The 25,733-nt window shown below is 48.3% G+C and overlaps 1 protein-coding gene across 4 annotated transcripts in view; it reads left to right on the forward strand.

The window, feature by feature from the left end:
• LOC140388348 (bis(5'-adenosyl)-triphosphatase-like) overlaps window positions 1–22,450 on the forward strand; it is a 1,872,387-nt gene extending 1,849,937 nt beyond the window's left edge. For all 4 annotated transcript variants that reach the window (XM_072472372.1, XM_072472370.1, XM_072472371.1 and 1 more), the window contains 2 exons: window positions 20,946–21,056; window positions 21,617–22,450. In XM_072472372.1, the coding sequence (XP_072328473.1) occupies window positions 20,946–21,047 (102 nt within the window). In that variant the 3' untranslated portion in view covers window positions 21,048–21,056; window positions 21,617–22,450. The remainder of the gene's footprint in view (window positions 1–20,945; window positions 21,057–21,616) is intronic.
• The last annotated feature ends 3,283 nt before the right edge of the window (window positions 22,451–25,733 follow it).

Genomic DNA, 25,733 nt, shown 5'->3' on the forward strand with positions numbered 1-25,733 from the left:
ATGCGGAGGTGTGTTAAATAGGATTGGAAAGGCTCGTCCTTACCCTGCAAGCGCTGCTGGAACAGGTACATTTCGAAGCTTTCGTTGACTTCAAGACTGAAGTGTGTGTCGAATTTGAGGAGCACCGTCTTGTACGTGGTCTTGTCCTCGTCGTCAGCGAATGTCAGGGAGTTAAAGATGTGGATGGCATGTTGCCCAGCCGTGGAGAGAAGAAGGGCTATCTTCCTGGTGTCCGATGCATTCTCCCTGTCCGTGGCCTCGAGGAAGAGCTGGAGGCGCTGTTTAAATATCTTCCAATTTACCCCGAGATTGCCAGTGATGCGGAGCGGTGGCGGCGGGTTGATGTTCTCCATGCTGTAGGATGCTGGAATTCTGGGAAGTTGCAGGTAGGTCTCAGAAGTGCTAGATTGCGGCCACTCCTTGTACCATGTTGTGTTGGGTGTTCTGGTTTACAAACAAGCCAACAATGCTGGAAGTGGTGTACCACTATTTTATTAACTGTTCAACTATGCTAACATACTGTAAACATGGGTATAAGCAATACCAGCTTAACTGTGGACCCTTTCCTATCACTAGCTATGGTGAGGCACTCAGCACATGGTGAATGTCTGTGATGCAGGCTGTGAGCTCTGTGCTTTGAGCTGGCTGCTGCTCGAAAGAGCGGGAACTCGCCTGTCCCCTGTCTTTATCGTGCTTGTGCTCTCACTGGTGATTGGCTGCGGTGTTATGTATGCTAATTGGTCCTACTGCATGTCCATCAGTGTGTGTATGTGATTGCACCATCATGTGCTGATGTATATTATGATAGCAATCTTTAATATTTACAGAACAGTGAAAAAAAAATGTCTCTGGTCATCCGGTGGGCCGGTCAGAGGTTCAGCCGGTCCGGCGCCTTGATCGTCCTCTGGGATCGACGAAGTGGAGCTGGCGACGTTGGTGCTATCGTGGTCGAAGTTGACTCCGGGAGGGTGCCGAAATCCTCTTCATTAACGGGAGTGGGCAGGGGGAGGACGGACAGTCCTCGGGGGTGTGATGGGGGTGGCCGGAGGGGGGGGGGGGGGGGGGGGTGGCTCCGGGGGGCGCCGGGGGTGGTGTGGGGGTGGAATCTGCTGGTGCCAGGTCCCTGGGGGGGACGGTATCCTGGCGGCCATCGGCGAACGTCACGTAGGCGTACTGTGGGTTTGCGTGGAGCAGGTGCACCCTTTCCACCAACGGATCCACCTTGTGGAGCCGCACATGTATACGGAGAAGCACAGTTCCCGGAGCTGTGAGCCAAGTTGGGAGTGATACCCCGGATGTGGACTTCCTGAGAAGGCAAAAAGGCGTTCATGCAGTGCACTGTTAGTAGCAGTGCAAAGTAATGAGCGAATGGAATGTAGTGCATCAGGGGGGACCTCTTACCAGTGGGGGGCCGGGAATTTCTGGACCGTAGGGCCAGCTGGACGGCCCTCCATACCGTCCCATTCTCCCTTTCTACCTGTCCGTTTCCCCGGGGGTTGTAGCTCGTCATTCTGCTGGAGGCGATGCCCCTGCTGAGCAGGAACTGACGTAGCTCATCACTCATGAATGAGGATGCCCTGTCACTGTGGATGTAGGCGGGGAAGCCGAACAGAGTGAAGATAGAATTAAGGGCTTTAATGACGGTGGCAGACGTCATGTCGCGGCATGGGATGGCGAAGGGAAAACGGGAATATTCATCGATCATACTGAGGAAATACGTGTGTCGGTCGGAGGAGGGTAGGGGGCCTTTGAAATCCACGCTGTGGCGTTCAAAGGGGCGGGAGGCCTTCACCAGGTGCACGCGGTCCGGCCGGTAGAAGTGCGGTTTGCACTCCGCACAGACCTGGCAGTCCTTGGTGATCGTCCTTACTTCCTCGACGGAGTAGGGCAAATTTTGTGCCTTAATGAAGTGGTACAACCGAGTGACCCCCGGGTGACAAAGGCTGTCGTGAAGGGTCCGGAGTCGGTCTACCTGTGCGCTGGCACATGTACCTCGGGATAGGGCGTCTGGGGGCTCGTTGAGTTTGCCAGGGCGATACTTAATCTCGTAGTTATGGGTGCAGAGCTCGATTCTCCACCGCAAGATTTTGTCATTTTTGATCTTGCCCCGCTGTGTGTTGTTGAACATGAAGGCTACCGATCGTTGGTCAGTGAGGAGAGTGAATCTCCTGCTGGCCAGGTAATGCCTCCAATATCGCACAGCCTCAACGATAGCCTGGGCCTCCTTTTCGACAGATGAGTGCCGAATTTCGGAGGCATGGAGGGTGTGGGAAAAAAATGCCACGGGCCTGCCTGGTTGAGGGTGGCGGCAAGGGTGAACTCCGATGCGTCGCTTTCTACTTGGAAAGGAAGTGTTTCATCTACAACGTGCATTCCAGCTTTGGCAATATCAGCTCTGATCCGGGCGAAGGCCTATTGGGCCTCGGCTGTCGGGGGAATGAGTGGATTGTATGAGTGGGCGGGCCTTGTCCGCATAGTTTGGGACCCACTGAGAGTAATACGAGAAGAACCACAGGCAGCGTTTGAGGGCCTTGGGGCAGTGGGGGAGGGGAAACTCCATGAGGGGGCGCATGCGGTCGGGATCGGGCCCCAGTACTCCGTTCTGGACCACGTAGCCGAGGATGGCTAAGCGGTTTGTACGGAACACACACTTCTCCTTGTTATACGCGAGGTTGAAGAGAGTGGCGGTGCGGAGAAATTTAGCAAGGTTGGCGTCGTGGTCCTGCTGATCATGGCTGCAGATGGTCATATTGTCTAGGTACGGAAATGTGGCCCGCAAGCCATACCGGTCGACCATTCGGTCCATCTCCCTTTGGAAGACCGAAACCCCATTGGTGACGCCGAAGGGGACCCTAAGGAAGTGACATAGCCGGCCGTCTGCCTCGAAGGCGGTGTGTGGCCGGTCCGATTTACGGATGGGGAGCTGGTGGTAAGCGGATTTCAGGTCCACCATTGAGAAGACCCGGTACTGTGCAATCTGGTTAACCATGTCAGATTATGCATGGGAGGGGGTACGTGTCGAGCTGCGTGTACCTGTTGATGGTCTGGCTGTAGTCCACGACCATTCAATTTTTCTCCACAGACTTAACCACTACCACTTGAGCTCTCCAGGGGCTGTTGATAGCCTCGATGACTCCCTCCTGAAGCAACTGCTGGACCTCGGACCTGATGAAGGCCTTATCCTGGGTGCTGTACCGTCTGCTCCTGGTGGCAACGGGTTTGCAATCTGGAGTTCGATTGGCAAAGAGGGAAGGAGGATCGACCTTTAGGGTCGCGAGGCCGCACACAGTGAGGGGTGGTAAGGGTCCGCCGAATTTAAGGGTCAGGCTCTGGAGGTGGCACTGAAAATCCATGCCAAGGATAAGTGCAGCGCAGAGGTTAGGGAGGACGTAAAGGCGAAAACCGTGGAACTCTATGCCTTGGACTGTGAGCGTGACCGTGCAGTACCCCCGGATCGCTACACGATGGGATCCGGAGGCCAGGGAGATACTTTGATTGGTAGGGTGTACCTTAAGGGAGCAGCGCCTTACTGTATTTGGATGTACAAAGCTCTCGGTGCTCCTGGAGTCCAGTAGGCAGGAGGTCACGTGGCCGTAGACTTTCACGCTGTTGGATGCGTTGGCCAGTGTGTGTGGTCTGGACTGGTCGATTACCATGGATGCGAGTCGTGGTTGATCGTCGGGTAGTGAGACGGCCGCTGCGTCGGGGTCCTGAAATGCTGTTGGTCTCCATGTGCTGCGGGGTGGACAAGATGACGGCGCCCGGAGATCCTGGGCGTCACAAAATGGCGGCAAAATGGAATGCACGTTGCAGGGGTGGAGCAAGATGGCGGCGCCCATGAAACGCATGTGTTGTGCAGGGGAGAAGATGGCGCCCATTGCTCGCACATGGCCTGGGGAGGATAGCGGCGCCCATTGTCCGTGACCGGGGGGTGGGGCGACCGCTGCTGCTGAGCGGGCCTGGGGTGGGGGAGAAGATGGCGGTGCCCATTGCTCGCACATGGCCTAGGGAGGAGGGGAGGATAGCGGCGCCCATTGTCCATGACCGGGGGGCGACCGCTGCCGCTGAGCGGGCCTGGCACACCGCTGCGTAGTGGCCCTTCTTCCCGCAGGCCTTACAAAGTGCAGCGCGGGCCGGGCAGCGTTGGCGGGGGTGTCTTTGTTGGCCGCAAAAATAGCATCGGGGCCCCCCGGAGATCACTGGCTGGTGCGTAGCGCAGGCGTACTGGGTGGGTAGCATCCCCGCTGGGGCGGCTGCCTGTGGGGCCCATGAAGCATAGGGCGAGTGGGCCGCGCGGTTGGGGGCGTATGACTGTACATTGCGCAGGGCGACCGTCATGGAAAGCGCTAGTGTTTTAGTCTCTGCGAGGTCACGTGTGGCCCCTTCTCGGAGCCGCTGCCTGATAAAATCAGACCCAATCCCAGTTCCAAAAGCATCCCTCATAACGAGGCCTGAGTGCTCCTTAGCTGTAACGACCTGGTAGTCACAGTCCCGAACTAGTGGGATCAGGGCCCTCCAGAAGTCCTCGATTGACTCACCAGGTAGTTGAGTATGCGTTGCGAGCGCCTGTCTGGCGAAGAGCGTGTTCGTCTTCTGCTTATAACTCTCTTTGAGTCGAGTCATAGCGTCAGTGTAATTGGGCGCATCCTGGATCAGCGGGAAGATTTTAGAGTTGAGACTGGAGTACAAGATTTGAATCTTTTGAGCCTCTGGAACAGGGGTCGGCGCCGCGTTGATATACGCTTCAAAACAAGCTAGCCAGTGCTGAAAGTCCTTTCTGGCGTCGCTTGCGTGTGGATCCAGCTGCACTCGATCTGGTTTAATCCAGAGATCCATCTTCTGAATCAGAGACTAATAAATTGAGGCACGATCAATTTGGCTGGAGATGAAGTTGAATTCAAACTGAGGCTTTATTAGTCTCTGAAGTGTGGCCTCCTACAGCAGCTGACGAAATGGCTGCGAGCTGAAGGCCACGCATATTTATAACCCGGCTCCTGGACGGAGCTAGCATGCAGGGGCCCTGGTGAACCTGTAGTGCAGGTTCTACCGTACAACCCTTAATATAGGAACACAGTGGTTTACCACACAGGTCAAGGGGCACACAGCCCCCTACACTGACCTATATTATTGCTAAACCCGCTGCCAGAAAACGCAGCCTCCTCCGGCTTTCATGTCAAATCTGATTCAATTTACAGGACTATCAGGGAGCAGCTTCCAGCTCTGCCACTTTGTTAATGAGTACAGAGTCGCGAGGCAGCAGTCGCTCCTTGTTTCACTTCACCATTGCACTACCAATGTCAGGTTGCAGTGGTGCAGTGGATGCTGTGTTACATTTGTACAGTCTCCGTCCAGCCATTGTTCGAATTGTTTTTAATAACTAAAGTTCCTTCGGAACAGAATATGCGCTGACTGGCACTGGCACTGTTGTTCAGTAACAATAGGAAATGCGAAAATATCTGGTGGAGACTGGGAGGGTTAATGTTTCAGGTCCTTAATCCTTTGTCAGGACCGGAACATGTTATAGAAGCTGGGGGAAAAGGCGTGGGGAGAAATAAATGACCACGAACACAAGAAAGGAACAGAACTGATTTGTGAAGTGATTAGGTGGAGATTGTTAAATGACAGGAATGATCACAGCGTCCGAGAAAAGGAGGCAAAAATGAGAGAAATTAGAGAACGCAAAGGCATGCCTAGAGGTTGTCTGAATGGTTACATGAGCAGCAACTGCTTACCCACCACTCTTCAACCTCCATAGATTTCCCCTCCACTCCCAAACGCTCCAGGCCTCTGCAGCAATGTCTCTTCCAGACCCCCTTCCTGGCATAGGAATATAGGAACATTGGAATGAACTACAGAAATAGGCAATTCAGCCCCTCGAGCAAGCTCCGACATTCAAGCAGATCATGGCTGATCTCTTCCTGGTCTCAAATCCACCTCCCTACCTGTTCCCCATGTCCCTTTAACCCGTTTTTAAAAAGTATATCTATCCCCTTCTTGAAACCATTTTTTGACTCAGACTCCACCGCACGACGGGCCAGCGAGTTCCTCAAATTCACCGCCCTCTGCGTGAAGTAGTTTTGCCAGAAGCAGCTCCGGCCCTCCTCTACCCTGCCGCTGCAGGCCTACTTGTCCACCAGCCTGACAGTCTGGCTGCCTGTGAAAATGGTAATCAAGTCCTGGCATTAATCTTTCCTCTTTCATAGGATTGTGAGCGTCACTGGGAAGGCCCCGCCCTAATTGCCCTTGAATGGAACGGCTTGCCAGGCCCTCTCAGAGGGTGTATAACAGTGCTGTGGGTCTACAGTCACATGTAGAGCAGACCAGGTGAAAATGGTGATTTTCTTCCCCAAATGACATTAGTGAGCCAGATGGATTTTTACAATCAGCGATGGTTGTCATGGTCACCATTACTGGGACTACCTTTATATTCCAGATTTATTGATTGAATTTAAATTTTGGAAGAGTGGGGGGGGTGGGCAGTCTGGAAGAGTCATTGTTGCGTCGGCCTGGAGAGTTTGGGAGAAATGGAGAAATCAATGGAGGTTGAAGAGAATGGCTGATAAGTAGCTGCCGCCATGGGATTTGAACCTATGTTCCCCAGAGCATTAGCCTGGACCTTTGGATTGTCAATCCAATGACTTTGCCACTATGCCACCATCTTCTCGCAGGATTCAGCCGGATCTCAGGAAACTTTCTGCAACACCCACCATCCACATACCATACCCAACCCACCACCACTAAGCTAGACCCCATTCTCTCTGTGAATATTGAGCTTGTGATGCCGGAGAATTTATAGCCTCTGGTATCATAGGCTGCTGCTTATCAAATTCACTGCACACAGAAGAGGCACGCTGCCTGTCATATTTTGTTTATATCCATGATATTTTACAACATCACAACCTACTATTTGTTTAATAATGGGTCTGACACTCATATATGTTGTGCCCCATAAACAGGTGTCCGGACAATGTAGAAAAATAAATGCAATTTTGAGCCATCAGATCTACATCTATTTTATGTCTCGTACAGGCATTTCTGCAACACATTTCATCAGGTGTCAGAAGCCTCATCAGAAATGGGCCAGACCTCATTACCGTATTACAATGTGGTTGTGGTGACAACATTTAAATGTCTAAACCATTTCACAGCCTTTAGGCCAGAAATGCGCTTCGTAATTTCGCTCTTTTTAATTGAATGTCCAGGGGTGCTAAGCTGCAGGTTTCAGCACAAAAGAAATTTAAAGGAGCAGACAGCTATTTTCAGATGTTATTGAATTTTTAAAAACTTTATGCTGACTTTGTTTTGGTTTGAGGTCAGCTCTGTGGGTGAAGAGTTTTTGTAGGATGATTTTGTTGGTGGTGATAGTGAATGTCAACAGTGTGAGCATTCGTGAGATGTGGGGAAACCAGCCTTGGAGCTTCAGCAAGTGGGTTCTGCTGTAAATGACCTGGGGTTGTCACTTGCTAAACAGTGGACTGCAGAGTTTCTTTTCCTTACATCAGCATGATGGTTGTTTTTTAAAATTTCATTTTTACGGGATATGGGCTTCACTGGCTCGGTCAGCATGTGTTGCCCATCCCTAATTCGAGTCATAGGGAGAGTTAGCGAGTTTTTCAGAACGGAAAGAGGGCCTTCAGTCCATCATGTCCGCACTAGCCATCAAGCACCTATTTACTCCAATGCCAGCAGCTATGTACCCTTGAGAAGGTGGTGGTGAGCTACCTTCTCGAACCGTTGCAGTCCATGTGGTGTAGGTTAAACCCACAGTGATGTTAGGGAGGGAGCTTCAGGATTTTGACCCAGGGACGGTGAAGGAACGGCAATATATTTCCAAGTCAGGATGGTGAGTGACTTGGAGGGGAACTTCGAAGTGGTGGTGTTCCCATGTATCTGCTGCCCTTGCCTTTCTAGATGGTAGTGATCATGGGTTTGGAAAGTGCTGCCTAAAGGGCCTTGGTGAGCTCCTGCAGTGCATCTTGTAGATGGTACACACCTGCTGCCACTGTGCTGGTGGTGGATGGAGTGAATGTTTGTGGAAGGGGTGCCAATCAAGTGGCCAGCTTTGTCCTGAATGGTGTTGAGCTTCTTAAGTGTTGTTGGAGCTGCATTCACCCAGGCAAGTAGGGAGTATTCCATCATACTCCTGATTTGTGCCTTATAGGTTGTGGACAGGTTTTGGGAGGCAGGAGGTGAGATACTCGCTACAGGCTTCCTGGCCTATGACCAGTTCTTGTAGCCACAGTATTTATATGGTTAGTCCAGTTCAGTATCTGGTCAATGGTAACCCCCATGATGTGGGGCATTCAGTGATGGTAATGCCAACGAATGTCAAAGGGAGATGGTTTGATTCTCTCTTATTGGAGATGGTCATTGCCTGGCACTTGTGTGACTGTTACTTGCCACTTGTCTGGAATATAAAGGTAGTCCCAGTAATGGTGACCATGACTACCATTGCTGATTGTAAAAACCCATCTGGCTCACTAATGTCATTTGGGGAAGAAAATCACCATTTTCACCTGCTCTGCTCTACATGTGACTGTAGACCCACAGCACTCTGAGAGGGCCTGGATATTGTCCAGCTCTTGCTGTATTTGCACATGGACTACTTCAGTATCTGAGGAGTTGCGAATGGTGCTGAACATTGTGCAGTCATCTGCGAACATTCCCAAATGACAACCCGCTCTCCAATGATCTCTGCTGCTCCACATCATTTGACAATATCTGACTCCTGCCCATGGTAGCAGTTTCCACCATCCACCCGGGTGATCCCTGCAGGTGAGCTGGCCATTCCATCACTCAGTGTCATCGAATCCCTGGGGTGATGGTGGTGGGGACAGTTGCGGGGGCGGGGGTGGGGCCCAGGTCACCCACAGGGTCTACCCATTCCCCCCCCCCCCCAACGTCCTCCCATTCGACCCCCCTCCCCCAGCCAGCCCAAATCAGCCCACCCCTCACACTCATCTGACAGAGCACCGAGGCAGGTTGTAACCGTGGTAACAGGTGTTTAATGTGAACAAATATATACAGATTTGGGCCCGTGCCCTGCCCCCGTGCCAACTTAACTGGTGTCTAACTTCCTGGCCTTACGGGCCCTAATGCTACACCTCGGTGATTCCCCAGATGGTACAGCAGGAGTGGAGGTGGCCTGCTGTGAGTCCTGCCCTGCGACCTGTGTTCCCGTTGGCGAGCGTCTTCTGGGGCATCCGGACCTGGATGCGACTGGCTGCTGCTCGGGTGTCCCAGGTGGTGTGGCGCCGCCCTGTTCTACCCGCTGCCCACCAGGTGCACCAGGGACACGAGTGGGGGAGTCCAAAGTGCTGCGGGGGACACCGGCACGGGCCCCATCACCTCCTCCTCCTTCAAGGTGCCCGATGGCCCCCAGGCTACTCCATGGGACGGAGATGCAAGCAGGGCTGTCCCCTGAGTCTCCCCCGCCACCTGGCGCTGCCGGCCCTGGAGGTCTCGACCAGGGTCCGCACGCTTGCGGCCATGGAACACAGGGAGTAGACCATCTCCTTCTGGGACTGCGCCACATTACCCATTGACTGTACCACCACCTTCTGGGTTTGTGTCACATCAGCCAGTGACTGTGCCATCTCCCTCTAGGACTGGGCAACCTCCCTCTGTGTCTGCGCCACGTCGGCAGTGCCTGTGCAATGCCACCCACGTTCCCAGCCATGGGCTGCTGTGCCTGAGCCACACTCAGGAGCGCCGTTGTGATGTTCAAGTGGCTCTGGCACATGGTTGCCTGTGAGATGGCAACCCTGTACTGGGCCTCAGCCAGTGCTTGCACAGAATGCCCCAGGCCTTGCACATGCTGACCCATAGCCACGACCGTCGCCCCAATGCCTCCACCACGGACGTCACCCGCCCAGTGATAGCTTGGGTGGCATGCATTGTCGGCACCACCTCCTGCTGCTGCCCTAACTTGGACTCCTCCAACTGCACCAGCAGGTGCTGGATGCTTGCCGACAACCCCTCATGTTGGCCCTGGCTCTGTAACTGCATTTCCACTATCAATGGGTCCATTCCAGAAGCCTGAGACCCATCTGGATGGCAGCTAGTTCCTCGGATCGGCCTGCCCTCCAACCTTCTGCCCCCTTAGGTGTTCCTAGCCCCACCTGCTGTACCGGATTAGCTATGTGGTGAGCACCAGATCGTGTTACAGTAGCCTCTTCACTAACATGCCCAACCGAGATGAGTTTCTCTGGGATGGTGGAGGGTGTTGGAGACAGCTCTGATGGGAAATCACTGTCATCCTCTGGCCCGAGCCCCGTGGTCTCCTGATTTGTGGGTGGAGAGCTATCGCCGTCACTGCTAGGCTTACGGAAGGGTTACGGCTGTGGCTCTGGCTGGGGGCAGGGGCCCCTAATTGGACCCGCCAAATCCCCAGCAGGTCCTGCAGGACAAGATGCATGATTAGACTGTGGGTAGGGGTGGGGATGGAGGCGGTGTAGGGTGAGGATGGTGTGGTGGTGAGGGTGGTGTGGGGGTGAGGGTCATGTGGGGGTGTGGGTGGTGTTGTGGCGGTGGGGGTGTTGACACACGTGTCATGGGGAACCGCAACTAAGCGGGGTCTCACTTCCTCGCCTGTGGCCAAGCTCCAGCTCGGTGACCTCCCTTTACTCCCGGCCGCTGAACCACATCCAGGGCCCTCTGCTCAGCCAGAGTGAGGGACCGCAAGTCCGATGGTCCCCCATCTGTCTTCTCCCCCTCCGGGCGGTTGTGCGAGGCCTTCTCCTGGGGGGAAGGAACAGAAAACGACAGTGTTAGACAGCCCGACTCTTGCAGCCCAGTGAGTGGGAAGCTGGTGGCCTCAGTGGCCAGGGCACATGGCCATGGCAGCTGGTATTGGTGCCTGCATGTGGAGCAGGTGGGTGTTCGGTTGCCCTCCGAGTTGGCGGGTAGGGTTATGGCTGTGTGGGACGGGGGTTGGTGCCAGGGGCACAGTGCTGCCTACTTACCCTAGCCGCCCTGAGGAGGTTGTGCAGTTTTTTTCTGCACTGCTGGCCAGTCCGGACTACGTTTTTCACGGCGCTGACCGCCTCTGCCACTGCGCCCAGGCAAGATGAATGGCAGCGGCTGGCAACCTCCTTCCTGGTCTGGGGTACAGGGTCACCCTCCTCTCCTCCACGACGTCCAGGAGGGTCTTCAACTTGGTGTCTGCGAAACGTGGGGCAGAGCCTCTTACTGCCATCTTGTTGGCTGGGATGGTTTATGTGGAGATTATAATGAGTATATGTGGCTGCAGCTTGTCAGCCTCCTGAAGGTCAATTGCGTAACCGGCGAATCGGGCACCGCTACTCATTAGAATCGATTGTGTTCCATATGGCACTGGTGCAAACCCCGTAACAGGAGCAGAATCGGTCCAGGTGCGGTGCCAGTTTGTTGGCGTGAAAGCCCACGGATTGTGCGTTGGCGTCAACACTGTCTCAGAAACAGAGAATCCCACTGCTTGTGTCCGTTTATATCTGACTTGATGACAGTAGAAAAATTAAAATTGCATCTAATTTCCATTTGTTGAATAAAGGGGATGGGGTTAGGATAATTTGATTTTAAATCATCTGTGTAATAAAGAGACTTAATCTAGAGCTAGTTTTTCTCATTCAAAAATATAATTCTAAATATTACAAGCATTGTACAATTCTCTGCACTCTTGAAAGAATATGTTGAATGCCCCAACACAGGTGCTTTATACCATGATGGTTTCGCCAGGTGCCTGCTACCTTACATTAATCAGGGCCTGAACAGCAGTGCATTGAGATCCACCAAATTGAATGCCTGCTAAAAAGGAACATCACGTAATTCTCTAACACCAGACTGCAATGCTGCATTCTAAGGAGGGATTTCTTATTTAGAATCTCCTTTACCCTGTTGGCAGGAATCAAAAGTTCATCATTCAGTTCTTACCACTACTTTTCAATGTCTCTCAATGTAGCATTCCCTTAGTACTGCATTGGAAATTAAGCAATCAATCATCTAGTCACATTAAATATGTAAAACAAGAATAATTCATATTGTATGACTAATTTTTGTATTGAAAAATACGTCTACTGTGTTCGCGGGATCTGTGGAATTTTTATGAGACAGGAAGACGTCCTCAGAAGCAAAATGGTTGAGAACCCCTGATCTGAATGACAACTGAATAGGATGTTATATTCTGCTTAATAGGTGACATTGAATTATTTCACACAAGGGGCAGGATTTTGAGCCCGCACTGAGGCTTGGAATGAAAGCAAGCGGGTGTTGAAAACCACCCCGCCAGCCTGTTCCTCAATGCCATCCCACCCCTGGGCCATTTTGCTGATGGCAGGGGGAGGGCAACAGAACTGCCACCAGTGGGAAGCCAATTAAACTAATTAGCTTCTTAAGGCTTCTTGAATGGGGCCAACTGGGAGTATCAAGTCGGTCTCCAGGCTCCTGGAGATGCTGAGGGACAGTTTAGACTCCTGAAGGCAGACCGGGAGAAAGGGCGGGGGGAATCCAAGGGCTTCAGGGAGGGATTTAAGGCAAGGCCACCAAATAGAGGGACAAATAAAATCAAAAGAGGCCAGAATGAGGTGAGTGCAGCAATCACAGAGGATTGTGGAACTGAAGGGGTTACAGAGGTAGGGAGGGTGAGACCACGTAAAGACCTGAAAACAAGGCTGTGACTTTTGAAATCAAGGTGCTGCTAGCGCAGGAACCAGTGTAGGTTAAGGAGCACAGAGATGATGCGTGGCCAAGGCTTGGTTTCAGGAAGGGCATGGACAACAAGGTATGTGGTGGCTAGTCAAGAGTACATTGAGTTTAGAGATAACAAATGCATGGATGAGGGTTTCAGCATCAGATGCGCTGAGGCTGGAGCAGAATCGGGTGCGTAGAGATAGGCGAGCTTGTAATGACACAGATAGGTTGCCAGAAACTCATCTCGTGGTCAACTATTACTCCGAGAATGGAAACAGTTTTGTTCACATTCAAACAGTGGCCAAGGAGAGGGCTAGAGTAAGTAGCTCGGGAACGGAGTTTTCATGGTACTGAAGGCATGGGCCTGAATCACTGTTAGATTTCCACTCCGCTCCTAATTTTCTGTGCCACACCAGAGCTTCCAATCCCAGCTAGTCCAGAAATCCCTGAAATGGAAATCCTTCGTAGCACTGAATCTTTGGGGAAAACGAGTTGCTGGCTTCCGGTAAATACATTTTAAATATTCCAAAGTTTTTAAAAAAGCTATGGAGAAAAGATAAGTGGGTAATGGCACAGGATGGATGATTAATTGTTAAAGGGGTAGATTGACAAGTGGGTAGGGTGGATGCTGGGTAGAGTGACAACTGTAAGGTGGAAGCTTGATGGAGTGCCAGAATGGCAGCTGGTTGGGATGGCAGGTGGGTAGGGTGGCACTTGGATAGAAGGATTGGATAGCAGATGTGCTAAGTGGGTTGTGTGGCAGGTGGGTGAATGGGTAGAGCGAGCGCGAGCATAGTCCGGTCAGGGGGCTTGTCCGAGGCTGGTCAAGTCGGGTCGGGAAGGGAGTCAGGTGGTGGAGTCAGATCAGTTTAGGAGGGTAACCAGGGATGTCAAGGGGGATGGTCAGATGCTGGGGCTAGTCATGTTGAGTTGTGGTGGAGTCAGGGGGCTGGTTGGGTGGTGATGTTGAGGGGAAGTTTGGGGGGGCAGGTGGTGGGGTCGGGGTGAGTCTGGGTGTCTGGGGAGTTAGTCAGGTCTGGTTGGGGGAGTCTGCTGATCAAGAGGGTCACATATCAGGGGAAATCAGCTGATCAGGGATGGTACCCAGGAGTCAGGTGGATAGTCAGATTGTGGGAACTAGTCATGTGTGGATTGGGGGTCAGTGGGGCTAGTTGAGGTTTCGGCAGGGGTTAGGTGAGGTGTCAAGGGGGTTGAGTGGGGAGTTGGGGTGGTCCGTATGAGCAGTTTGCGAGGTCACTGTATAGTTACCCAGGAGTTAGACTATGGTATTTCTGTCTGACATTTCCTGGATAACTATCCGTAAGTTAGATGGAACTGTCCAAAGTCTGTGACTAATTCAGATTTGGAGACTTTTTCGGAGCGTCACAGGGAGCAAGGGAATTTGTCACCAGAAGTTGAAATCTCCCAGACAATTCCCACTGGGTCTTTCAAGGGATCCTGTAGAGCATCTTCCTAGTCTCCGACAATCTGGGGACCGGATGCTGTGGGCCATTGAGCTCGATTCAGCAGAAAAATGTTAAAGTTCACTTTTGGCCGTATTTGGCAGGGTGTTTCTTGCTGGCTGCGCTGGCGAGATTCACCCTGCTATTTACAGGCCCTTTGCCGTTTGTTTGAGCCTCGGGGAGTTTCTGCCCGTTGAGGCCACACTTTACTCAGCTTGCCAACACGATTGGCTCCTCACAGATCGGTGCGCCATTTTGTATGGCAGCTCTACATGCCTTCCCCTTTCAGCACCCGCCCCCAACTTTCTTCACCCCCAACCTTGTCATGGACCCTGGAACCTCCCCTCCAATGGGCAAGGTAACCCCCTGGATCAAACCCCTGACAGTGCCAACCTGGCAGCTGGGCACTCTGGCACTGCCAGCCTGGCACTCTGGTAGTGCCAGCCTGGCACTCTGGTAGTGCCCCTGTCACCCTGGAAATGCCACCTGGGCACCCAGGTGCCAGGGAGAGTGCCAGGGTACCACCATCCCCGACCACTCAGGGGGTCTCTAATGGCCTACGAGACCACCTGAGGTGCCATCATGCCTGGTCCACATTTGTGGTAACCAGTGCTAAACAATGTCTTGGTCTCACCGTTGAGGCTGTTGACTGCAGGGCAACGGGTGTATATGGCATCCGAGTATTTAAATGAACCTATGCAGATCTGGATCCTGCCCAGCGAGGGTGAGATTGCGCTGGGTGGAACAAGTCGGGTGACTCGCGATTGGCCGGTACCTGCCGCAGAAGCCCGAGTTGGGGCTCTCGCGAATTGTCCGTCGTGCCCGGCTTTGCGCTCTGCAAAAAGCGATGGCTGAATCGTGCCCAATTCCTCCGGTCTTCAAAATTAAAGAATGATTCATGGGGGAGAAAAGATTCGGCACCAGCTCGTAGCTGAATATTTTTGTGTAAAACGTAGCTTGAAATGGACTTCTTTAATTATGTCACAGTGCAATTAGGGTTGAAAACAAGATTAAATCACAAAATTTGTCTCCCAGCTTTATTTGATCCAATTGTTGAAAATGTCCATGGGAAGAATCCAGCTATTAATGTAAAATAGAAACAACTTGTGGGTTTTGTTCACATGTGTTTGGTGAGAGTAGAATTAAACTCTCACTGATTGCGGACTTGTGATAAATCCCACCTAATGTTGAAACTAATCGAAAAGAAAATCCAGCATAGTGTATAATGTATCTGATCTGGTACCGCTTCTGTAGGCTGCTCCTGCTCCACATTTATTCCTACTCCCTCACTCCGGGATTTACTTACAGGCTGCTGCCAATGAGGCAGAAACCCAAAATGGAGTGCAGAAAAATTATCATTTTTGAAGCCACAGCCGCCTCTCCACCCGCCCCCAATTTGGACACAGCCATCAGTTTGTGCACCAAAATTGAAATAATGAATTTCTGCCCCCACCCTGTGTCAGAATGCTGCCCACAAGGATTGTGAAAATGTGACTTTGCATCATGCAAGTCCAGATGCTCAAAAGATTTATCAGCCAGAACAGCAATTGAACGCATAGGAAAAGCTGGTGTTGGTGAGAAAGGGAGAAATGTGCCCTGGCACATAATGGTCCACACTCTCTGGTTACCCAATAGTAGTTCCTGTGGTACACTCCTGATCTAATAAAATGAACATTACTCGGAAGCGGCTCAAGTACTTGGAGTCTATGTGGGTGGAGGAGCAATGAGATTGTGATGAGGCCTTCCACTTTGACATGGTTGATGAGGTCACTAAACTTCATACTACTCTTCATTCAAGGCCAGTGCACAGTGCTACTTGCATTGATATGTCCCACTGCCTTCTGCTAGACACGCTGACCCCTCTGTTAGTAACTCGATGACTATTTTGAGGAAATGGCAGTTCCCTGCTCCAGCACACTTGATCCAATTAAATTGCTACAACCTCATCTGAAAAAACAGGGCACTTTGCTGCTCCCATGACTACAGATTGACATGTCTGATCTTTGCCAATAGCATTTGTTTCATCATTGGACCACTCGAGCAGCAATTCCTCTTGAAGCTGCTGCATGCCTTAAATTATAGACAGGTACATTGCTGAATGTGTCTGCTTCTCAGTTGCTTTCGGCTGAACCCAAAAGCTAAGTGGATTCAGTGCTGCAGTTTTCAGGAGAGTGCTCGCATGGTGCTGCCCAATATAGCGATCAACTTCAAAACGTTACAAACCCCGCTTGAGAATGGAGCAGTTGATTTTCACAACTTCAAGAGAATGTATTCTCACTGAAAGAAATAACTTCTCAACAAATGAATTGATCATTTTTTTGTACCATTATGAAAAGGGTTGAGGAGAATGATTTGTAAAGGTGGCTCTGATTATCAGTTTTATACTATATTTGATATTTGAATCAATTTCACACTGTGCCTGCAAATACATTCATACAACTTAAGACTTTGACAGGAGTGTACCAAACATTTATCTACGACTCTTCTGTTTCTTGCACCTAAAACATATGGGGCGGGATTCTCTGTTCATGTCACTAAAATTAGGCAGAGAATCCCCTGTCGAGCCAAAAGCGGGATCGGTGCCGGGCGCAGACCCGTCCCCCGTCTCTGCTCCTGCCCTGCACTGCTGGCCATAGCCGGCTTCCCACCCCGCGATGGCGGGAACATGCAAACAGCTGATTTGCATTGATTGAATGCAATTAATAGGCTGAAAGCCTGAATCTAAACCCCCCCCCCCCAATCCTCACCTGTTGTACCCTGACCCCCGCAATGGAAATTCCACCAGGTGGGCTTTGGTGTAAGTATGGCGTAAGTGAAGTCCTGGTGCAATGGACCCGAGGGGTGTCAAGGGGGCAGTCCATTTCTCATGTGTCCCTCTGCTGAAGCGGGATAGTCCCACAAGGGTTCTGGATAAGGGGCTCAGGTTGTGGGTAAGGGGTTGACCCCAGGATCCTCCCCTGGGATGGGGGTCGTGTATCTGGACTTGCAACCCTGGGCAACCTGAAATCACTCATGGCATGGTGATCTCAGGCAGCCCTCTTCACGATTTTCATCCTTGGCTGACCTGAAGTGGGGCGGCACGGTGGTGCAGTGGTTTGCACTGCTGCCTACGGCGCTGAGAACCCGGGTTCGATCCTGGCTCTGGGTCACTGTCCGTGTGGAGTTTGCACATTCTCTCTGTGTCTGCATGGGTTTCACCCCCACAACTCAAAGATGTGCAAGTTAGGTGGGTTGGCCACGCTAAATTGCTCCTTAATTGGAAAAAAAATAATTGGGTACTCTAAATTTATTTTAAACTCTGAGGTGACTTTTTCACTGTGACCACTTCAACAAAGCCCAGTGATTTCTGCAGTTAGAAAATGAAACCACTCAGCTGCTTTGAAGTGGTCAGCAGCTGACAATCATAACAAGAATATTTCTAAACATTGCGGTTACGATCAATCGTGGCCAATTCAGATGCATTAAAATGTAAAGGGAAATAAACAAATTTCTTGGCAGCTGTGTTTAAACCATTAAGCTGTCAATCAAAGGCAAGTTAAAGATACTGGACTGTGAAATTCAATAAATGCTCAGCATTTCAAAGGATCTCAGGGGATTTCAAGCCTTTTATACTGTTGTGAGCTCTCTAGCAAAGCTCTGACACTTCAAAAAGCAACAGTTTCAAAAACATAGGGCTGGGGGAGCAGATGTGAGGAAAGGGAAAGTGTTCTTGGCTTGATCCTTCACTGAACTGTCTGGTCTGCTCATCAGCTGTTAGACAGAGCAGTTCAGAGTGAGAAGGGACTGCACTGTGAAATTGAATAAATTCTTATCATTTCAAAGAATCTCAGGGGGTGCTGAGGGGTTTAGGTCACCCTTATGCGGGAGATGGTGACCTGTTATTCCCATGGTGGGAGGGTAGGTTGCCCCTCTTTGATGAGGGGTTAGTGTTCTTCCCTTGTTAATTGTTTCGGGTCAATATTTGCATTGTGGGGAGGGGAGCCTGTCGCTTGACACTGGGATTGGGCCCCCCATTCAAAATGGCATATTTTTGCATCGTTAAGTCATGAGAGTCCCACCCTGGTGATGTTCTTAGTGCCAGAGGGGGACAGTCCCGCTTCCCCGCTGGCAGAAGCTCTTTGAATCCTCAATGGAAAATCCTGGCCATGGTCTTTAAGCAGTGTGTTGGTTATATCAAAGTGCAACAGAGTCTAAAAATCACTGTTCCTTTTTGAAGCAGGATATCTGAATACATATCTGAATACATTATTTCATAAAAAGATTGTGATTTTGTAAAATATCACAGATATACAATAAATATAGTGTGATGTAAGCCTCACTCATTTCTCTGAATTTCATAAATAGTAATTGGTATTGATGCCAGATGGTCATAAATTCTCAGCCATCAGCACCATACCTGACAGTACATGTCTTATAATATTGTGATCTAGAATATGTGTCCATTGTCCTTTTCTCGCTTTGATCTCAGCTATCTCTCACTTATTTCCTGTTCAGTAATTTACTAGTAGATCTATCAATGAATCCCATTATTTCTCTGACCTTGGCTGTTTTAAAGAATGCGACTTCTATGCTTCTTAATACGAATAAGAGCTCCTCCTAAATGAGCCCGGGATGAGGACATTGACCCTTATTAAATTATTTTACAGTCGACTTAAGTTTCCCATAAACTAGCTTGACTGCTTAATAGACATTTCAGCTAAGTAACTTTAGCTTGTAATTTTCAACAACCTGTGCAAAATTAATAGTTTTGAAACACAACATTTAATGACATAACTAACTTCTTCCCCCAAATATCCTCCCTTGTATATTTTTTTGAAACAATTCTGAAATAAAAGAATTCTTATTATCTGATAAAAATGATCAGATTTATACTGTTAGATTAACTAAATGGGTAACGGAGCTATTAGTAATGAAGAGTAATGGGCTTGTGATCTCAGAGATCAAGTTAGATATTTATCTGGTTGAGAACATGATTAAATTTGATACGGATAAATGTCAACATAAATGATGATCCTATCTCTGGAACATGATGATTCCTTTGCTGCAGGGATCATGGAGACACCACACCATCAGTAAAGCAGAAGTGGCCAGGGTTGAATATCATAATATATTGTGGTGAAACACTGATACCCTGGTATTTTGCTACTTTGCTTCAAGGGGCTCAGAAGAAATTTCCCAAGCCTTCATCTTTGAAGTTTCAGCTGTACTTGCTCGGCTTCCTCAAGGGGTTTAAACAAAGTGGCCATGAAAGGGAAGATCATACACAGTTTTTGAGGAATAGTTTTACCAGCATGGATATTTTTTCCTTTTTTAATCGTTTTCTGTTTTTACATCCATTGTACATGGGAATTGATGTTTCCTATTGATATTGGTGCCAAATACAAGAAAATAATCCCCAAGTTCTTTGAACAGGTCAGAGAAAAATTATTTTCTGAAAATGCAGCATGCCAGAGCTGTTTGCTTACAAAACACGAACGCAACGCACTGCTACACCAAAATCACTTTATGTGAATCACTTCATCTCAAACAACCAGATATTTAGAATTTTATCACAGCAAAAGTCCACACCAAACCAAATAGTGCAACATGATCATATAGATTTTCTGTTAAACCTGTCCAGTCTTGGGAGTATCTCAATATAATGTTTTTAAAATATTTTTCAGAAAGAAACTGTATATCTTGAACAATTGTGTAATTTAAACTCTTCATAATCATTTATGTTCAGCCTTTATCTTCTCTATGAACTGCTCAGCTTTTTGCTTTTCATGCAGAGCCATCTGACCTGACTTTTCACAGGTCAGCGTTTGTTGCCCATCCCTGATTGCCATTGGGAAGGTGTGGTGGGCCACTTTCTTTAAGCGCTGCAGTTCATCTGACGTAGGAACCTGAATTCCAGGTTTTTGATCCATAGAGAGTGAAGTAGCAGCAAAATACTTTCAAGTCAGGACGGTGTGTGATTTGGATGGAAGCTTGCAGATGGGAGTACAATATATTCATATGTCTGCTGCCTTTGACCTTCCGTGATGAAGAGTCGTGGATTTGGAAGGTGCTATCGAAGGAGACTTGAGTTGCTGCAGTGGATCTTGTAGGTGGTCCACACTGTTGCCACTGTGCATGGGTGTCAGAGGGAGTGAATATTGATGGGGTGCTCTGTCCTGAGTATTGTCAAGTCTTTATACAGCTAAATTGTTGTTGTAATTAATTCCCCGTGTGGTTTAAATGCTTCACTAGAAGCATGGGAGGCTCAAATTTTAACTTTAGCACTTGTTTGGTTTGGTTCACTAGGTACTGGCAGTTTTGCACTGTTTCATCATGTCTCAGTCCCTCAGCCCATCAATATCATTACCAACCCAGTTTTCTGCAGATCTATCATTCTGCCTCTGTGATAAGAAAGCCGAATTTAGCCGTGCTAATGCAGGGACCCAGCAAATGAGTGTTGATTTCATGTGGTCTAAATTAAGTAACTTTCTGTGTAAATGCAGCTAAAGTACTCTAATTAAGAAACTGAGATTAATAAAGTAATGAACATGAATTTCTCACCATATACACCCAGTGCCTGGGAGTATATAAATTGAGAAACGCATGAGGATTTAGCAAAGTTCAAATAAAGAATCAGAGGGCCCTGCTTATGGCTCTTGAACCAGTGAAACTGCGTAAGATTCCCCTCTCCAACTCACTTTTACGTTTCCTAGGCAGTCTGGAAGATGTTACATGGGTTAAATTTGTTTCACTTTGATAACATATATATGCATGAAGATTAATATAATTCTTCCTTTCATATATTTATTGTCCACCCCACACATGAAACTAATAAAGCTCCAGAAACATGATCAGGAGACAACTGAAGAATCACATCAGTGGAGGACAGAGGAGGAGATGGCATCAGAGGCTGCTGATCTCAGAAAGTACTTCATCTAGTCAATAACAGTATGTTTTTGTTTGATCTTTTTACATTCATGGACTTTCAAGATTTCTTAAACTTATGTGTCAAATAGTTAATATGTTTATATGTTTTAGACACTTCTTTGGCATGGTAGCACAGTGGTTAGCACTGTAGCTTTACAACTCCAGGGTCCCAGGTTTGATTCCCGGCTAGGGTCACTGTCTGTGTGGAGTCTGCACGCTCTCCCTCTTTCTGTGTGGGTTTCCTCCGGGTGCTCCGGTTTCCTCCCACGGTCAAAAGATGTGCAGGTTAGGTGAATTGGCCTGGCTAAATTGTCCTTAGTGTCCAAAAAGGTTGAGTGGGGTTGCTGGGTTACAGGGATGGGGTGGAAGTGTGGGCTTAAGTGGGTTGCTCGTTCCAACAGCTGTTGCAGACTTGATGGGCTGAATGGTCTCCTTCTGCACTGTAAATTCTATGAATACTTTTGAAGACAAATAGCAATTGGGCATTATCCAGTAATGTCTACATAGATAGGTACAAATAATTGTTTTGTGACACTCTGACTCCTGGGGCCAATATTATTGTCTTGCTGTATGATTTTCAGCTCCGAATCCAAGGAACCTCAAGAAAATGGAGAATTGAGAAGATTAGACCAGTGGACGCCTTTCCCTGAATTGTGCATGGAAATAAAATTGCTGTTAAATTACAACGACATTTGATCAAACAATATTTGACCAGATTTCTATGGTATCAGTCAATGATATGTCTAATATATCTTCAGAGCAGAGGTTCTTTTAAGCTTTTGGCACTGTAATTGTACCCGACTAAGATGTGACTCTCACATGTTGTAGTAAGAGGCATCTAATCAAATTTCTTTGCTAATCCTGATTTAATTGTGTTGATTAGTACCCAGCTTTAGATTCAATGGAAACTGTCATTCAAAATTGAAGAGCCTATGTTAATGTTCATGATGCCATTAAAACATGCTATGAATGTGTAGTAATTTTCAAATGATCTTAGATTTATGTTTTTCAATTATGCTAATGAGAAACTCATAGCCTCTAAAATAGATGATAATACAATGGCTACGTTTTCCATCCTTTGCTGTCATTGTGAAAAAGGAAATGTGAATATAATCTTGGGAGCATTTTCTTTCTCATATCTACCTATTCGCTAAAAGTATGAAGAGGAAAGCATCCAGTCAACTGATTGAACCATCAACCAAGCACAGTGCACCTGGATATGAACTTAGTAGAATGTCACATAAAACATTTATGAACTTTTTACTGCCTCCTCTTTAAATTCAGTCCTCTTTGATAAATTGTGCCACGCTCAAGGCACATTTTGAAATTTTCAGAACATTTAAAAAGAATTGTAAGGATCTGTCTTGCTTGTTTATTTTTTAACAATTGTTTCCATTAAAATTCATCTTATCGAACACAGCTATAGCATGTTTTCTTTTGATCTTTTGCACACATAGACTTGAAAGATATATTAAACTGTCAAACAGTAATACATTTTTAATGTTTTGGAATACTGTAGAAGACAAGTTGGACTGCATCCACTTTACTCTTTTCCAGTAGACCCTCAGCTTTAAAGTTGACCTGCTCCCACTCTGGTTCAATGAGTTCTGAGATGACTGATAAATCCAATATTTGAGTTAAAGACTTTGCCAGATGCGGAGCAGGTAGTGCTTGAAATCATAGAGTCATACAGCACAGAAACAGACCCTTCGGTCCACCATATTAATGCTGACCATCAAATACCAATCTCATTTACCAGCACTTGGTCCACAGCCTACTATGCTTTAACGATTTAAGTGCTCATCCAGCTGCTGCTTAAATGTTGCAAGAGCACCTGCCTGCACCACCTTCTGGATGAAAACATCTTTCCTCAGGTCCCCTCTAAACCACTTACTCCGCACCTTAAACCTGTGCCCTCTGGTCTTAGTCACCTCTGCCATGGGGAAAATATTCTTATGATCTACCCGATCTATGCTTCTCACAATTTTGTATAATTCAATCAGATTCCCCCTCAGCCTCCTCTGCTCCAGGGGAATCTAACCCAGCCTTTCCAGTCTCTCCTCATAGCTGAAACTTTCCATCCCAAACAGAAGTGAATCTCCTCTGCACCCCCTCCAGTGTAATCACATCCTTCTGATGGTGTGGTGACCAAAACTGCACACACTATTCCATCTGTGACCTAACAAATGTTTTATAAAGTTGTACCAAGACCTGCCTGCACCTATATTCTATGCCCTGGCTAATGAAGGCTAGCATTCTGTATGCCTTCTTTACCACCCTGTCCACCCATGCTGCCACCTTCAGGGATCTATGGATTTGCACACCAAGGTCTCTTTGTTCTCAGTGCTTCATAGATATCATAGAATTTACAGTGCAGAAGGAGGCCATTCGGCCCATCGAGTCTGCACCGGCTCTTGGAAAGAGCACCCTACCCAAGGTCCACACCTCCACCCTATCCCCACAACCCAGTAACCCCACCTTACACCAAGGGCAATTTTGGACACTATGGGCAATTTAGCATGGCCAATCCACCTAACCTGCACATCTTTGGACTGTGGGAGGAAACCGGAGCACCCGGAGGAAACCCACGCACACACGGGGAGGATGTGCAGACTCCGCACAGACAGTGACCCAAGCCGGAATCGAACCTGGGACCCTGGAGCTGTGAAGCATTTGTGCTATCCACAATGCTACCGTGCTGCCCTCGGGACATACCCACCATATTGGGGGCGGGTTTAACTCAATTACTGGGCAGCTGGTTTGTGATGCAGAGCAAGGCCAGCAGCGCAGGTTCAATTCCTGTACCAGCTGTGGTTATTCAAGAAGGCCCACCTTCTCAACTTTGATCCTCACCTGATCCTCAGGTTAAATCACCATAATCCTTAATTCCTTTACTGTTCAAAAGTCTATCTATCTTTGTCTTAAAAACATTCAACAAGGTAGCCTCAACTGTATCACTGGACAGGGAATTCCACAGATTTACAACCCTTTTGGGGTTAAATCCTCAGGTTAAATCTCCACCTACTTCAAAGGGGAAAGCAACCTATGGTAATCTGGGACTATGGTGACTTTACCTTACCCTTATTAGACCTCATAAAATGCATCACCTCACATTTATCAGGATTAAATTCCATCTGACTTTGCTCTGCCCAATTTACCAGCTGATCAATATCAGTCTGTAACCTGAGCCTACCCTCCTCACTATCATTAACACCGCCAATTTTCGTGTCATCTGTAAATTTACTAATTGTACCTTCTACATTCACATCCAAGTCGTTATGTATGTAACAAACAGTAAGAGTCCCAGCACCAATCCCTGTGGTATAACGCTGGTCACAGGTTTCCAGTCACAAAAGCAACCCTCCACCATCACTCTTTGCCTCCTATTAATAAGCTAATTTTGGATCCATGCCAACTTGCCTTGGATCCCTTGGGCTCTAACCTTTTGGACCAGCCTTCCATGTGGGACCTTGTCAAAGGCCTTGCTGAAGTTCATATAAACCACATCAACTACGCCACCCTCATCAATATATTTAGTTACCTTTTCAAAAAACTCAATTAAATTAGTTAGCCAGGATATCCCACCAACAAATCCGCACTGACTATCCCTGATAAATCCCTGTTGTTCCAAGTGTTGATTAATCCTGTCCCTCAGAATGTTTTCCAATAATTTCCCTACACTGACGTTAGACTGACATAAGACTGACTGGCCTGCAATTACCTGGCTTATCCCTGCTGCGCTTCTTGAATAAAGGTATCACATTAGCTATCCTCCAGTCATCTGGAACTTCACCTTGACAGCGAAGATTTAAATATCTCCGTTAAGGCCCCACCAATCTCCTCCCTTGCCTCGCATAGGAGCCTCTGATACATCTCATCAGGTGATGGGTAGATAGGTTGCTTGGAGATTAGTGTGCTCCCTCTGACTTCACCCCTACATGTTCCTGATAAAGTCTCTTGATACGTTTGGTGCCTTCCTGAATGAGCCGTCTCCATTTTGGTAAGTTACAAGTCAGGATTTTCCATGAGTCTCTGAGGTATATAAGAGCACAGGGATCACTGCTACCTGTAAACCATGGTGTTAGTCTTGCTTTTGAAATCCTGGTCCTCAAATACCTTTTCCCTCAGTCGACCAAAGGATGAGCTAGCACATTGGAGACAATGACGGGATTGGTACTGGGACCCTTGCTGTTTGTTATACACATTAACGACTTGGATGTGAATGTAGACGGTATAATTAGTAAGTTTGCAGATGACACAAAATGGTCCACAGTTTCCAGGATCTCACCATGGAACTTAATTGCTGCAGTATTGCAGCTCATCTTCAGAAAATTACCTGTAGGCAAGGAGATAATCGGCAGGACAGGTCGGAAACTGTTCAACTGAGGCTGCCTTCACTCCAAAACCCAAACCATTGCGACCCCAGAGATTGAGCTTCATTGTGCTGATGTGTGTGTGCTCACTGAGAAACTGAGCTCCGGGTCATTGTTGACTCCTTCTCCAAAACATACAGGAAAATGGACCTTTCACTAAACACCCAGAACACTAAAGTCCTCTCTCAACCAGTTTCCACTGCAAAACACCTCTCCACTTTGATTACGCATCCACTCATACCTACATGAGCAGATAAAAATAATTGCATTGTATTTAGCACTTGAGCAAAAATCACAAAGTAAATCTGCTTAGTTCCTGACATAC

The sequence above is a fragment of the Scyliorhinus torazame genome, chromosome 13 (assembly GCF_047496885.1).
Source record: "Scyliorhinus torazame isolate Kashiwa2021f chromosome 13, sScyTor2.1, whole genome shotgun sequence".
NCBI lineage: Eukaryota > Metazoa > Chordata > Chondrichthyes > Carcharhiniformes > Scyliorhinidae > Scyliorhinus > Scyliorhinus torazame.